This window comes from Balaenoptera physalus, assembly GCF_965194825.1.
Source record: "Balaenoptera physalus genome assembly, chromosome: 5".
In the NCBI taxonomy this organism is placed as follows: Eukaryota; Metazoa; Chordata; class Mammalia; order Artiodactyla; family Balaenopteridae; genus Balaenoptera; species Balaenoptera physalus.
In genome coordinates, this window is record NC_138884.1 from 76,247,700 (window position 1) to 76,262,718 (window position 15,019).

Genomic DNA, 15,019 nt, shown 5'->3' on the forward strand with positions numbered 1-15,019 from the left:
GATTTCTGATGTATTTGTGAGGAGGAAGATGATCTCCATGTCTTACTCCTCCGCCATCTTGAAGCTCCTCCCTCTATTTTATTTATTTTTGGCTGCGTTGGGCTTTTGTTGCTGTGCGCGGGCTTTCTCCAGTTGCAGTGAGCGGGGGCTACTCTTCGTTGTGGTGCACGGGGCTTCTCTTGTTGTGGAGCACAGGCTCTAGGCACGCAGGCTTCAGGAGTTGTGGCATACAGGCTCAGTAGCTGTGCTCACGGGCTCTAGAGCACAGGCTCAGTAGTTGTGGCTCATGGGTTTAGTTGCTCTGCGGCATGTGGGATCTTCCCAGACCAGGGCTCGAATCCGTGTCCCCTGCATTGGCAGGTGGATTCTTAACCACTGCGCCACCAGGGAAGTCCATGAAGTCATTTTAATAGCAAAGGATTGGAAACTATAAATCTATCTATAGGAATGAGATTGCATAAATTATGGTATATTTACACAATGGGATACTATGCAGCTGATAAAAAATGAGGAAGGTTTACCTATATATACTTGTGACAGAGATCTCTAAAATATAGCACTTAAAGAGAAAAAACACTGTGGACTCTGGTGATAATGATGTGTCAATGTAGATTCCTCAGTCTTAACAAAGGTACCACTCTGTGGGGGATGGTGATAATGGGAGAGGTGGTGCATGTATGGGGGCATATGAGGGAAATCTCTGTACCTTTGCTCGATTTTGCTATGAACTTAAAACTGCTTCAAAAAAATATTAAGTCTATTAAAAAGAAAGAACAAAGCACATTACAAAGCATTACATAAAGTACAATCCCATTTAGGTAAAATATAAAGCAAAGTAGAGATGTGTATATATGTATATAAGCAGATGAACAAAAAGGGGGCTGAAAGGATAAAAGAACACACAAAAAAGATGCAGTTCTTCCTCGGAAATGGGACAGGGACAGGGAAGAAGATATGGTGAAAAAAGACTTTAACCTTTTATTTTACGCACTTGAACAATGTTTGAACCGGGTCCAGAGTAAATGCAGTCTTGTATTCCTTGTGCAGGGGAAAATGCACAAAATGCTACTATAACAAACAATAGACAGGATTAAAGATGAGCTAGGTGCCAGTCATCTTTAAGTCAAATGCTGGTTCTGAGAACTAACGACCTCAAATAATGTTTGAAACTAGAATTTTCTATGGGTTTCATTAAAACCATAATACAGAGTCCTACTAGAATGTCACTAAAGTAAATTAAATAGGATTGGTTTAATTTATGGTTAAACTAAAGACAAAAATGCTAAAACCTTAGCATAATTTAAAATTATATATATATATCTCATTTATTGAAATATAAAGATCTTCATTTACACGTTTTAAAACAAAAACATGAATGGGGCAATTTGTAATACAATTGTATCGGTAGACTCTTCCTATCGAGTTAGTTCTCCAACATTCACCACACCACTGTTTTGGGAACATTTACGTATTTTTCTCTTTATTATTTCTAAAATATAAATTTTGGACATTCAAAAGTGCAACAGTTAATGTGCCTGTGGGGAATATCACAGTTAAAAAAATATAAACAAAGGCAGTGATACAGCTTGTCATAAATGTTTTGGCAGTATTCTCCAAGTCTATATAGAAATACATATATACATATTGATGTATAACATCATTTTATCTCACGTCCCTCTTCACAAAAATAGGACCATTTTGTACAGATTGGCAGACCACATTTTAAGGACAACATCAATCATTTAAAAAGTCACAAATTGTGTTTCTCAGGCCAACTTTGATTGTCTTCATAAAAATAGAAAGCAGGAAGAATTGACAAAATTTCATCTGGGGTCTTTGCAGGAGGCCAGAAAGGAAACAAATCTGTCATACACTGAAAACACTATTTAAGAGAGAGAAAAAAAAAAATGCAGCCACATACAAACTCAGGTGACAGCATTCGTCAGGACTAGATCCCGCTGGTCTGAGAATTTTCATCCAGCCTCATGATGTCATGCAAGACTCAAAGGGCATCAAAATGCAAAGCACCAACAAAAGGAGGCTGTACGAGGGACAGGGAGCGATAAACAGAGTGCTTGAGCTGTGATTCTAGAAACACAAATGTATTTCAAGTCTAATTGGCTCTACAGAACCTAGTCAGGTTTTCTTTTTTAATTGGCCAATCTGGCTCAGTCTTCACACTTACCATGAAAAAGGTGGGGCTTGCATTGAGATTACACCAGTAGGTAGTCAAGTACCTTGTTATTGCTTCTACATCTTCCAAAGCATCACCTGCCACGAGTACGCACAGTGATTGCAGTAATCACAGCCCATGTTTCATTCATATGGTGTCAGCAATTAAGTGGTATCGCACAGAATGCCAATGAACCCACAGCAACCGGTTTCACAATCTGGATGGATGTGACAATCTGTCCTCCCATCTAACCCCAAAATATCAGTAAAACTTAAAAATTTTTTTCATCAAAATAGTGACCTGGTCATACAGAGACTTGGTACACTGAATTGCATCATTTTTGTACATGCCTTTTGGCGGGAAACTGGTGGGGAGGGAGTTCAGTTCCCCATGCAGTGAGAAGATCTACCAAACCAAGATTTGGCTTGCTCAGTCTCAGCTAAGACTGTAAAATTAAATTAAGGGTAGCAATTGCCAGATATAAGGCATTAAATGTCACTGACCCAAAGCCAAAGATTTAAATAGCAGGCTTCCTACGTGGTTGATTTCTATTTCAAATTATTTTTTTCCCATGGCAACTTCCTGTCATCTACACCGGTGTTCCCCAAATCTGGCTGATCAGAACAGCCAGGATGTTTATAAAAATACAGGTCTCTGCTCCCCCAGACCTAATTAATTCAGACTCTCTCGGATGGGGACATAGAATCTCTTGATTCTGGTTGCCAGTTACATATGGGGACCAAGGATCCAGGCTAAGGCACACACAGCCTTCACTAAACAATGCCTTTATTGTCTCAGAGTTCCAAACTATTTCTCCTGGGGGTAAGAAATGAAGGAATGGGGCTCCTGTTCAGGGCATCCTTCTGACTTTTTCAGGGTTCGCAGAATTAAAAATATATATGTGTTGAGATCCACCAGAATTATCACCAGGCATGAAAAAAATCTCTGCAAATCCAGTCTTTTTGCTGACGATTACTTTTTCCATTGGGTAATAATATGAGAAGTCATGTTAGGCAGAGACTCATGCCTTAATATTGAGAACATTTAGGATTTAGGGGTTTTGTTTATTTATTCCAAATCGCATTACTTCAAAGGGCAGTTAATTGCTTTTAGTACGATGGATTAGGGAACTATTCAGTACATAGTTAAAAACTCTGACTTGCTGGAAGACACTACTCTTACTTTGTTCTCTATGTCCAACTAAATTTAATCCACTAAAGCTATAACCATATTTTATACAGAAACATGTTATTTAATATAAATGTCAAAACTGTCAAACTTGTCACCTACTTAGTAAGGATTTTTTTTAAATTGTGCTTTTTCTGTAGGGAAAACGTGTTACATATTACACATTTAGCATTACTGATAACAGTAGCATTATTATAAACGTAGATTACAATATGAAAATGAGTTGTTGGGCTTATAAATGACCCAAATCTAATAAACAAAGTTGGTTAATTATTATCTTTTATCTCCTCAACACTAAAAAAAAAAAAAAAGTAAAATGCTATAGTACCAGTACCTTTTAAGGTTCAAAAGTGGTTTTGCATGTACTTCATAAGAAAGTTCAACAGCAGCTGATACCAGGTTTCAAGCATGAAGTACATGGGTGGACTGAGTGGTCTCTCCAGAAGTCCAGGGAAGATAGTTAATACGAATCAAAACACATCCTTGGTTAGAGTTATTTACATAATTACAATGCTGGAGTTTTGTTGCAGTAAAAGTTGTGTACGTTGGAATCTCACCAATGCCCCTGAATCGCAAAGTTTGTTTTCTGTGGCCCGTTATTTCCTTGTCCATCTACCTCCAAACTTCACATGCCAATGAGATGCTACTGAAGCATTGCCAGAGGCCACAACAAAAAAGTTCATTTCAGAATATCCCATTCATTCGTATTTAGAAGGCTCCCTGAGGCCCTTGGCTGGGAACTTCTCTTTACACATCATCCAAGTTCTCCCCTCAAACTTTGCATTGCAGTAAAGTGGTTTTCTTAAAAGGATCCAAGTTGGTTCCAGGAGTGGAAGGTCCCCCCCGAATCTGCCAGTTACAGGAAGCTGTCTTCCACCAGGTCCGAGGAGTCTATGCCAATGTCGTCCATCATGTCGATGTCCTCGATGGTCTCATCCTCTCTCTTGATGAAGGTAGAACTGCTGGAACCTGTCTCAATGGCACTCTCTTCAGAGGTCTGCGAGCTGGAGAAGGGAAAGAAGAGGAAAGATCACAGTCAGACCAACTAGACCATGGGGGCATTTCCAAGGTGGCCCCCCAAAGGCAAAGGAGCTCTTCCTGCAACATCCTTTGGCATTCAAACCCAGGCTACCCAGCCGGGCAAGATTTTGCCACCAAGCCAGACGCAGCCTCCATCACACTGCAGTGGGCCACATGGAAAACCCAGATCCACAGGTCATCTCCACACTTCAGCTTCCCTTCTCTTCTGCCAGGTCTTCCACCAAAGTTGCTAACAAGCTGTGACAATTTCTATTTTCCCTACTCAACCCCAGTGAAAGAGAAAAGAAGCAATGTCCGATCAATAGGCCTGGGGAAGAAAAAGCAGAGGGATGAAACTGGGGCAAAGTGCAGCCGGGTCAGTCACTTGCTAGCCCTGAAAGCTCCTGAACGTCCAAACTGTGATCTCAGGATTTCACCCCACGCCCCAGGAATGCCCTCCTTCTCCTCCTCTTACATCCAATCCCCCCTTGAGTCCTAAAGGCCCAGGTGAAGGCTCTTTACTTAACTAGAGTAGCGTCTGAGAAGGGAGTTCTAGAGTCAAAAAGCCTTAGATCTGGAATGGTACACCACTTACCAGCTGTGGGACTTCACACAAGTCCCTTGACCTCCTGAACTTGTTCCCTTGCCTATAAAATGAGATGACAACAGTGCCTGACAATATTCCTGTTTGTTAGGGAGATTAAATACAGCAGTAAGGCAATAACCATACAGCACCGAGCAGAGTGCCTAGCACATAATAAGTGCTCGATAAATGTTATGATTATTGTTGCTGTTATCCAAGCTCTGAATTTGAATAGGGCCCAGATATTAGATGATATCAAGGAATAGTTGTCAATTTTCTCATGTGTGGTCATGTTATTATAGTTATATAGGAGAGTCTCCTTATTCTTAGGAGATGTGTGCTGGGATTTCAAATGATTTTTTTTCAAGTGACTTAGCAAGAAAAAAAAGTATGAGTGTATGTTTGTGATACACACAACACCTAACATATATATGTATATTATATATATATATAATATATAGGTAAAGCAAATGTGATACAGTGTTAACAACAGCTAAATCTAAGTGGTAGATATATTCTTACAATTTTTCTGGACCATATTTTTCTGGACCAAAAATTTTTCACAAAAATTTTTAGAAAATATTCTCTAGAGTCTCCAGACTGTCACTACTGCCTGTCTTCCCTTCTCTGAACTCTTACTGTCTTACTGTTATCCTGCCCTGTGTTGCTAAATTTTTATGTACCTCTTTTAGCTCCAAGCAGATTATCACCTGCTGATAGGCAGGACCATGGCTTCACCTCCTCGTGGCGAGGCTGCAGCACCGTGCTACACACACGGCATAGAAACCATACCATCAGCTGGGTGGCCACATGACGGAGTCTCACACGTGCATACCAAAAAAGAGGCTCTCAGCCCTTTCCTGCCTCTCTCCCCTCCTTTCCACATCAGTTTCCAAGCAGAGAACCAAGCCTGGCCAATAGAAGCCCACGGGAAGCAGTCTGCTACCCTCCACCGTGGGGCCCCTGTGGCCCAGAGAGCTCTTAGAACCTATGGGGCTACTGGACTGAGTTCCCCTTCATAACCCTCCAGATTGGGCCCTTCCTTAAGACTGAGCTTTTGCTCAGTTCCTAGTCTGTACCCCACCTTCCCTCCCCACTTATACCCTGGTCCTACAGCCTCCCTGTGAACCCTAGTCCACTTGGCTGGTCTTAATAACCATGTAGTCCTGGCAGCCTCTCACCCCAGGAGGCCAAACCCAGTTCCTGGGACCTTGGCCAATGGCTGGACTGTGGGCACAGAAGAAGCTAGCTTCCACCAAGACTCAGCACCACATCATCCTTGCTGCTCATCAGGCTTCACGGACGGTGGTTCCTAATGCCGATAACTGGGCTTATTTCTGGTTCCCAAGCCTCGGTGCTCATCCTGTAGCCCAGGACCCGACTCCTGATGGGCTCTGACCTAGCACCCCCAGGTCCTCTACAGCAAGGCCCTTTCTTCCTCAGGCCCACTCGCCTCCCAAGGCCAAGCATCCTGAGCCTGAGGAGGGTGTTCCACAAGACCACCATGCTCACTCCTGCCTGCCTATACCCAGAGCATCCCAGATCTGGGATACCCCATCTTTTATGGGCTGAATTGTATCCCACCAAATTCATATGTTGAAGCCCCAACCCCCAATGTGACAAATGTGGAGACAGGGCCTTTAAGGAGGTAATTAAGGTTAAATGAAGTCATAAGGATGGGGCCCTAGCCCAGTAGGATTGGTGTCCTTATAAGAAGAGACACCAGAGATGCACACACAGAAAAAGCCCATGTGAGGACACAGCAAGAAGGTGGCCATGTGCAAGCCAAGGAGAGAGGCCTCGGGAGAAACCAAACCTGCCAACACCTTGATCTTGAATTTCCAGCTTCCAGAACTGTGAGAAATTCCTGTTTTTCAAGCCCCTTAGTCTGTGGTACTGTGTTATGGCAGCACAAGCTAAGACACTCACCATCTCAGCCCACCTGTCAGGGCCACAGTCTCACTGACCTAGTGTAGTCATTTGGGACATACTTTGTGTGATTCAGAGAAGACCAAATGTTATCACCCTTACAGAAGTTCCAGTGTTCTAATACAACAACTACCTACCAACTAGAATTGCTCTCTCTGTGGAATACGTGTCAAATTCTGAAGTCCAGCCTTGTGTACCCCTAGAACAGTTCTTGGCACCTTTCTTATGTTATTTATCTGAAGTGATTTTCTAACTTTATTTAGAAGCAGAACCCTTTTTTACAGTTGAAATATTCAGGGCCCTCAAATACAAAGTAACCAAATGGATGACAGATCTGGGGTATAGCGCTCCAAGACCCACTGTTCAACCTTTTTCGCACCCCCAAGAAGTTCTACAAAAACTACCCAAAACTTGGAGAAACACTGTTTGCTAAAGGAACATAAACACATTTAAAAATTGTTCTGAGCAGAGGATAAACAGAAAGGTAAGTCAGACAGCCCACTTTTCCCCATCTCCAAATCTCATCACAAAAACAAACAAACAAAAACTATACTTTTAAAATTACCTGGTGCATACACATAAACAAGGGCTGTCTATATCTTATAACTAAATTGGTTGAGAGAGGTCACAGTTATAAGCCTCCAAAATAATAATGTCATGTGCTTCTGCCTAAATATTTATATGTATTCAACTGAATGAGAAAGAGACAGCAATATCCTGAATGAAGAGAGAGAGAGAGAAACTCATAAGCAACTTGGACCTTGAACCAGGGGCCACTATCACCACCTACCTTCTCCTGCCTCTGTCCAAGGGTTATGCAAAGAGAGCAAGGAAGTGGGGCATGGCCCCTCCACCTGGACCATACAAACCAATGGTTCTAGTTCTGGCTGTGCATTAGCATCACACTGGTAATAAATTAATGGGTCTAGGTATGACCACCAGTGGCTGCTATTGTCACAAAAAGAGACAACGGTACAGCATGTACCTCCTGTACACAGCATCATCTTTGAAGCACACTTACCAAAAATCTACTGAGTCAGATCAAGCCTCTAGACTAACTACCAATTTCCCACAAATATAGGAGACAGAAGCATATGATAAAACTCACAACAGTAATGCAAGCAGCAAAATTCCGAATGTGGGAACTCTACAGGCAAATGCTCTGGTTTTTACACAAACAATATGCAAGGGGGCTAAAAGAGGCAGAACGAACTTATAGAGCTCTATCAACCAAAGTCAATGTGTGACTCTTATTTGGGTCTTGAACAGAACAAACTAAATGTAAAATAATATTTATGAGAGAATCAAGGAAATTTGAACACTGACTGGATATCTGATGCTTTTAACTATTTATTGTCAATTTGGGGGGTGAAATAATGGTACCATAGTTATTTTTAATAACTATAGTTATTTTTTAAAATAGAGCCCTTATCTTTTTGAGATGTATGCTGAAATATTATGGATGAAATGATATGATGTCTAGGATCTGCTTCAAAATAATCCAGAGGGAAGTGGTAGAGGAGGAGTAGATATGGCTATGCAAGCAGACAGGTCATGGGTTCATCAACACTGAAGTTGAGTGGTGGGTACCTGACAGTTCACTATACTGTTTGAATTATGCACGTTAGAAACCTTCCATAATACAAAGTTAGAAAGAAAGAAAGAACAAATCAGCCGGAGAGTGCTTGAGTCTCACTCCCAGAGATTATCATTTGTTGGTCTGGGTGAGGCTTGTATAGCAGTAGTTACCAAATCTCCCCAGGTGGTTCCAACTTGCAGCTAGGGTTAAGAACCGCTGATGGGGACTTCCCTGGTGGTGCAGTGGTTAAGAATCCACCTGCCAATGCTGGGAACATGGGTTTGAGCCCTGGGCGGGGAAGATCCCACATGCCACGGAGCAACTAAGCCCGTGCGCCACAACTACTGAAGCCCGCATGCCTAGAGCCCGTGCTCCACAACAAGAGAAGCCACCGCAATGAGAAGCCCACGCACCACAATGAAGAGTAGCCCCTGCTCTCCACAATTAGAGAAATCCCAGGCGCAGCAACAAAGACCCAATGTAGCATGAATGAATGAATGAATGAATGAAACCGCTGATGTAGAGTCAAATAGCCCAGTACAGCCAGCCTCTCAACTTTCTCCTCGGTTTGAATTAAGAAACTAAATAAGAAAACAGCAAGAAGGATTTCTCTGGTAGTCCAGTGGTTAAGACTCCAAGCTTCCACTGCAGGGGATGTGGGTTAGATCCCTGGTCGGGGAACTAAGATCCCACAAGATCCCACCCACATGCTGCGGGGCCAAAAAAGAAAAGAAAACAGAAAAAAACCAGCAAGAGAGGCTTATATTATTTCAGTAACCATAGTTGCTGTATCAGTTTGATCAAATTACTTGAGGACTTTGGTCAAAGGTTCTCCATCAGGGACACATGTCCCTTCCTGCCCTAGACCTCCACCAGCTCCAGGGAGCAAATATAGGCAGTACACTCTTTGACATTGGTCTCACCAATATTTTTTTGGATCTGTCTCCTCAGCCAAGAGCAACAACAACAAAAATAAACAAATGGGACCTGATCAAGCCTTTTGCACAGCAAAGGAAACCAATAACAAAATGAAAAGGGAACCTACTGAATGAGAGAAGATATTTGCAAACAATATGTCTGATAAGGGATTAATAACCAAAATACATAAAGAACTCATACAACTCAATATCAAAAAACCCCAAACAATCCAATTAAAAATTGGGCAGAGGACCTGAACAGGCATTTTTCCAAAGAAGGCATACAGATGGTCAACAGGCACATGAAAAGACGCTCAACATCACTAATCATCAGGGAAATGCAAATCAAAACCACAATGAGATATCATCTCATGCCTGTCAGAATGGCTATCATCAAAAAGACAAGAAATAACAAGTGGTGGTGAGGATGTGGAAAAAAGAAAACCCTAGTACATTGTTAGTGGGAATGTAAATTGGTGCAACCACTATGGAAAACAATATGGAGGTTCCTCAAAAACTTAAAAATAGAACTACCATACGATGCAGCAATTCCACTTCTCGGTATTTATCCAAAGAAGATGAAAACACTAATTCGGAAAGATACATGCACCCCAGTGTTCTTAACAGCATTATTTACAATAGCCATGATACGGAAGCAACCTAAGTGCCCATCAACCGACGAATGGATAAGGAACCTAAGTGCCCATCAACCGACGAATGGACAATGAAATACTCAGCCATAAAAAAGAACGAAATCTTGCCATTTGCGACAACGTGAATGGACCTGGAGGGTCTTATACTTAGTGAAATGAGTCAGAGACAAATACTGTATGTTTTCACGTATATGTGGAATCTAAAAAAACAAAACAAATTAACAAACAAAACAGAAACAGACTCACAAGATACAGAGAACAAACTAGTGGTTACCAGAGGGGAGAGGGGCAAAGTAGGTGAATGGGATTAAAAGGTACAAACTACCAGTTATAAAATAAATAAATCACAAGGATGTAATATACAGCACATATAGGGAAATAATCTATAATTTATCATAACTTTATATGGTGTATAATCTATAAAAATATCAAATCACTATGTTGTACACTTGACACTAATATAATATTGTAAGCCAACTATATTTGAGTAAACTAAAAAAAAAAAAAAAAATTTAAAGAATCATCTGGGAAGCATTTTCAAAACTAAACAGACCCCTGGGGGTTCTGCCACTGGCTCCCCCAGGACAGATTCAGCACCAGGAGGGCCTCACAATGGGGCAATGTCTCCTCCCCTTCAGCTGCGCTGGGGGAGGGGAGGGGAGAGAGCTCGGCGGGAAGCTGAGGTCTCGTGTCTACCTGTGTCTGTTCCTTTTGCCCAGGTCTTCCTCCTCAGGAACAGGGTCGATGTCAGGCAGAGGGATGATGTAGCCACTGTCCGCGCTCAGCCTCTGCTCATCGAGGCCACCCTCCCAGTCCTTCAGCTTGTCCTCCTCGTTCTTGTAGGTGACGCCAATGTAGGCGTTGTCGGAGTCGACACGCATACGTGCCACGGCGGGATGGTCACTCTTCAGGAAGTCCAGGTGGATCTTTTCATAACTCTGCAAATGTTCATTTCACATAGTTATTCAAGGGTTACTGACAGAACTGCAAAAAAGGACACAGATGCTCAGAACTTACTATTTTTTAACTGTTGACAACTGAAGGAGAGTCAGGTGTTAACTGTTCCCCAGAGATGTGTAACATGAAGAGAGGGCCACCAGTGGCAGAGATCTCCTGCTGGTAGGTCTTGAGATACCAAGAACCCCTTCTCAGTCAGTAGCTACAACTGTGCCCCCATACGCACACACTCCCTTCTCTGGGACTAGCATGGACCCTTCTGGTCCCCATCACATAGTCTCTCCAGGGCTTGGATGGGTCCCAATAAGAGGTGAACAGGGATTCCACTGGGAGCACCATACCAGAAGTCTTCCTGATCCCCAAACACTGGAGAAATTTAATTCAAAACTTAGGGACCATTGATCTAAAAAAGACCCCATTTTCAACAATAGTTCCAGTCTGTTCCCATCAACACAATTTCACCAACCAGAGTGTCTCTGACTTTCCTATCATTAATTTCCTTCCTTCCTTCTGCCTCACTTATGGAAGTTGTAATGGGCAGTGAGATAATCGATAAACAAAAGTATTTAACTTCCAGTTCAGCTAACAACTGCTCTTCCTTGAGAAGAAGGAAGAGAAGCAATAAGTATGGAAAACCTACATGGTGACTGAATCTAGGAAACTGAGTTTATTATACCAGTGTGTCTGGGTTTCCTTCTCAGCATCTCAGCAAAAATTTGTTTCATTCATTACCGTATCCTGCTTGGTTCCATGAAATTACATTTGTTCCTCTGAACAATGCTTCCCATTCCACAAAAAACCAGCTGGAGCCACAGATAACAGCTGAGGTTGTTCCTTCCAGTCAGCTGGTAAAAGCCAATTTCGCACGGATTTAAGTGCATTCAAATTAGCGATTTAATGGCTGTGGATGCTCTGAGACTTCTAAGTGCACAGTGGCTTCAGATACTCAAACATCTGGAGAATGAAGTGCTTACAGGTGTTGCACACTTAGGATGAAAGGGAGCCGTGCAGGAAGAGGAGGGTTTCTACTCATCATTGCTACCAAGGGCCCGGGGAGCATTCCCTGAAGCCCCGGCCACTGGATCACACAATCTTTTTCCTCCTTTGAAAATATGCTCCTTTAAAATAGTGTTGAACAGTACTGCTCTCCTGTGTAATGACCAGCTGTTGTCTCCTCCCTTTGCCCATTCCTTTCCACTCACCCATCTTAAGAGGCTCAGACAAACCTTTTTATATTGTCCAGGCAGCAGATTCTCCACAATCTCACTCAGGTGGTAAAAGGAGGGTCTCTTCTCTGGCTCACTGTTCCAGCACTTCACCATGATCTCGTAGCTGGAGAAGCACAGGACTCACAGTGGGCACAGGGAGGAACGTCACGGCACCCCCTACCCCCATAGACCCACTACTGGGCATGAACACAGGCCCACGGGATAGCGAGGGGGCTCACACTTCACTGGTGGCGTGGTCAGGCTTGGCCATCCGGTACCCACTCTTGATCTTATTGTAGAAAGTAGAATCCACCATCATGCCAGGGTAGGGTGTGCCACCTGAGAACCCAAGAAGAAAATGACCAGGATTGACGAGTGTGTGGTACACTTTTGAAACACTTGGCACCTTTAGAAAATGTTTGGGGATCCCCGCCTTGAAGTATCGGTTCTTCCAAAGAAATTAAGTGTTATCATCTGCTTGATTTCACAGCCTTGCCCGAACCTTAAATTTAACCAGGACTTCTAGGTTGATCAAGTCCAGACACCCTAGGCAAAAATTCTCCATGTCTAGAAAAAGCGCAAAAGTGTTTTTCAATGTTTCTGACTACTGGATCTATGAATACAAAGCAAAATAGAAAAGCCAGAGAAATTCTGAATCACTGAGGCCAAAAAAGTCATTTTCATCAGAAATGTTCAAATAATTAAGGCAGAAGTCTTGAAATGTCTAGCTAATTCTCTGTTTGTAACCGAATACGAGACTCAGTTAAGCCACCCACTTGGATGATCCACAGTGACATCTATGGAGGGATGAACTAGGATCGAAAAAGGAGAACAGGCAGGGAAAGCCCTTTACTGTCACATCAGGACAATAGTGGATTCATGAAACATCTCACATTTTTGTGGCCAAGGCCAGGTCAAGTTTAGTTTCCTTCCAAAACTACTCCAGGACTCCTCTGTTCTCTGGGTTTCCATTACAAGTTTAAATCAGGACCACACAGCTTATCATTAAATGTGTAAGTTTTATCTCCCCAGGTGAACTGTCTGGAAGTCAGGGTCGTGAATCACCCCCTCGCAAGGCCCTCACCTGGTAGCTCGGGGCACCTGTGTTCTTCAGTAACCGGTGCCTGACTTACTGAATGACTAGAAGTTCTCTCTCCTCCAGAATGATGACCAGGAAGGGAGTCACTGTTCCCCTTCCCTCACTGCACTACTTTCACACTGAGTGTCCATCACCATGAGGTGAGGGAGGGCAAATCCCCACTGGTGAACCCACTTAACCCAAAGTCCAAGGTGAAGAAGCAGCGGGTGAGTGGATGTCGTCAGGAGCATTTCCAGTAGGAGACAGTCCCTCTGATGTAGCTCAAAGGAGAAGGGGGGCAAAGGCCAGGGGTGAGGGCACAGTTCCCCAGGACCCCTTCTCGGTCTGCTCGGACACACACTAGCCATCATAAGTGCACAACATGTGAATCGGCTGCAGTGCACTTGACCCACACTAGGTATCTTAACATTGTTTACATCCTGGAGCTTGGAAAACACAGCATCTCCCTTTCAGTGTTGTTCCAGAACAACCCCAAACAAGCAGAGATGTCAGGCCCATACCGAGGGAAAAGATCTCCCAGAGCAGAATGCCGTAAGACCAGACGTCGCTCAGTGTGGTGTAGAGGTTGTCGAAGATGCTCTCGGGAGCCATCCACTTCACCGGGAGAAAGGTCTGCAGGGAAGCGGGGAGGACGTTAAACCCAGCATATGCAGCTATGATCTACAGCAGCAGGAATAGAAAGGGGTTCTCTCTGGGCTAATAGCTTGCACTGGCACCGTGCACAGGAGTGTCTCTTTAGTTCACTTCTGTACTCTCGGCACTCAGAAGAGTGCCTGGCACCTAGTGGGTGCTCAATACGTATTTAATGAAAGACGGGTGGTCACTGCTGCCTCTTACACCCTTCCAAGGAAGAACATGCCAAGATATTTAATCCTGAATTTTTACCCCAAAAGCGTGAGCCCTGAATGGACCTGTCCTCTATTTTCAGGTCTTCCTAGGAACAAAATTAAGAACAGACCTAGTGACCTGAGAGCCAATTACATTTTTGAACTATAAGAAATAGTGGGGAGAAGGTTCAAGTGTAGGACAGAATGACTATCTTTAAGGAAACTGTGCCTCTAAGATGTATTAACTCAAATGGTTTTAACATTTTAGGGGTCATAGACACCATTTGAAAATTTGATAAAAGAGGTGCTCTCCTTGGAAATAAATGCACAACTTACGTATTATTAACTAACACTTACGGGCTGCTTTGTATGTGCCAGGCACCGTCCTAAGCATTTTACATGAATCCAGTGATCTAATACTCTGCGGCAACTCAGGAGATAGGTACTAATTTCACTTCCCTGATACAGATAGGGAAACCGAGGTACGGAATGGCCAAGGCCCCACACTAGTAGGTGCTGGAGATGGTGCTCACACCCAGGCAGTCTGTCTGTAGAGCCTGTGCTTTTCATACTGACCCCTGGAGCCCATTGATGAACGTCATGGACTCTGTGTTAAAAATCTGGGCACTGAATGGCTGGAAGCAACACCCGCTTTCAGAGATGCAAGTGAGGGAGGGCGAGCACGCCAAACAAGGTGAGAGCACGTACGCTGCCTTTTGACACGTAGTTCGAATCATGCATGATGTCTCTGGCCAGGCCAAAGTCACAGATCTTCACGATTTTCCCTTGCGCCAGGAGGACGTTGCGAGCGGCCAGGTCCCGGTGGACACACTGCGCAGAAAGGGAAGAAATGACGGGGGGTGTCAATCCACCTGCGCTAGACAGC

The 15,019-nt window shown here is 43.4% G+C and overlaps 1 protein-coding gene across 7 annotated transcripts in view; it reads right to left on the reverse strand.

The window, feature by feature from the left end:
* Positions 1-1,296: 1,296 nt before the first annotated feature.
* Positions 1,297-15,019, reverse strand: part of PDGFRA (platelet derived growth factor receptor alpha) — a 46,871-nt gene continuing 33,148 nt past the window's right edge. For all 7 annotated transcript variants that reach the window (XM_082462229.1, XM_082462232.1, XM_082462234.1 and 4 more), the window contains 6 exons: positions 14,842-14,964; positions 13,807-13,918; positions 12,447-12,546; positions 12,226-12,331; positions 10,739-10,980; positions 1,297-4,365 (listed from right to left, as the gene is read on the reverse strand). In XM_082462229.1, the coding sequence (XP_082318355.1) occupies positions 4,218-4,365; positions 10,739-10,980; positions 12,226-12,331; positions 12,447-12,546; positions 13,807-13,918; positions 14,842-14,964 (831 nt within the window). In that variant the 3' untranslated portion in view covers positions 1,297-4,217. The remainder of the gene's footprint in view (positions 4,366-10,738; positions 10,981-12,225; positions 12,332-12,446; positions 12,547-13,806; positions 13,919-14,841; positions 14,965-15,019) is intronic.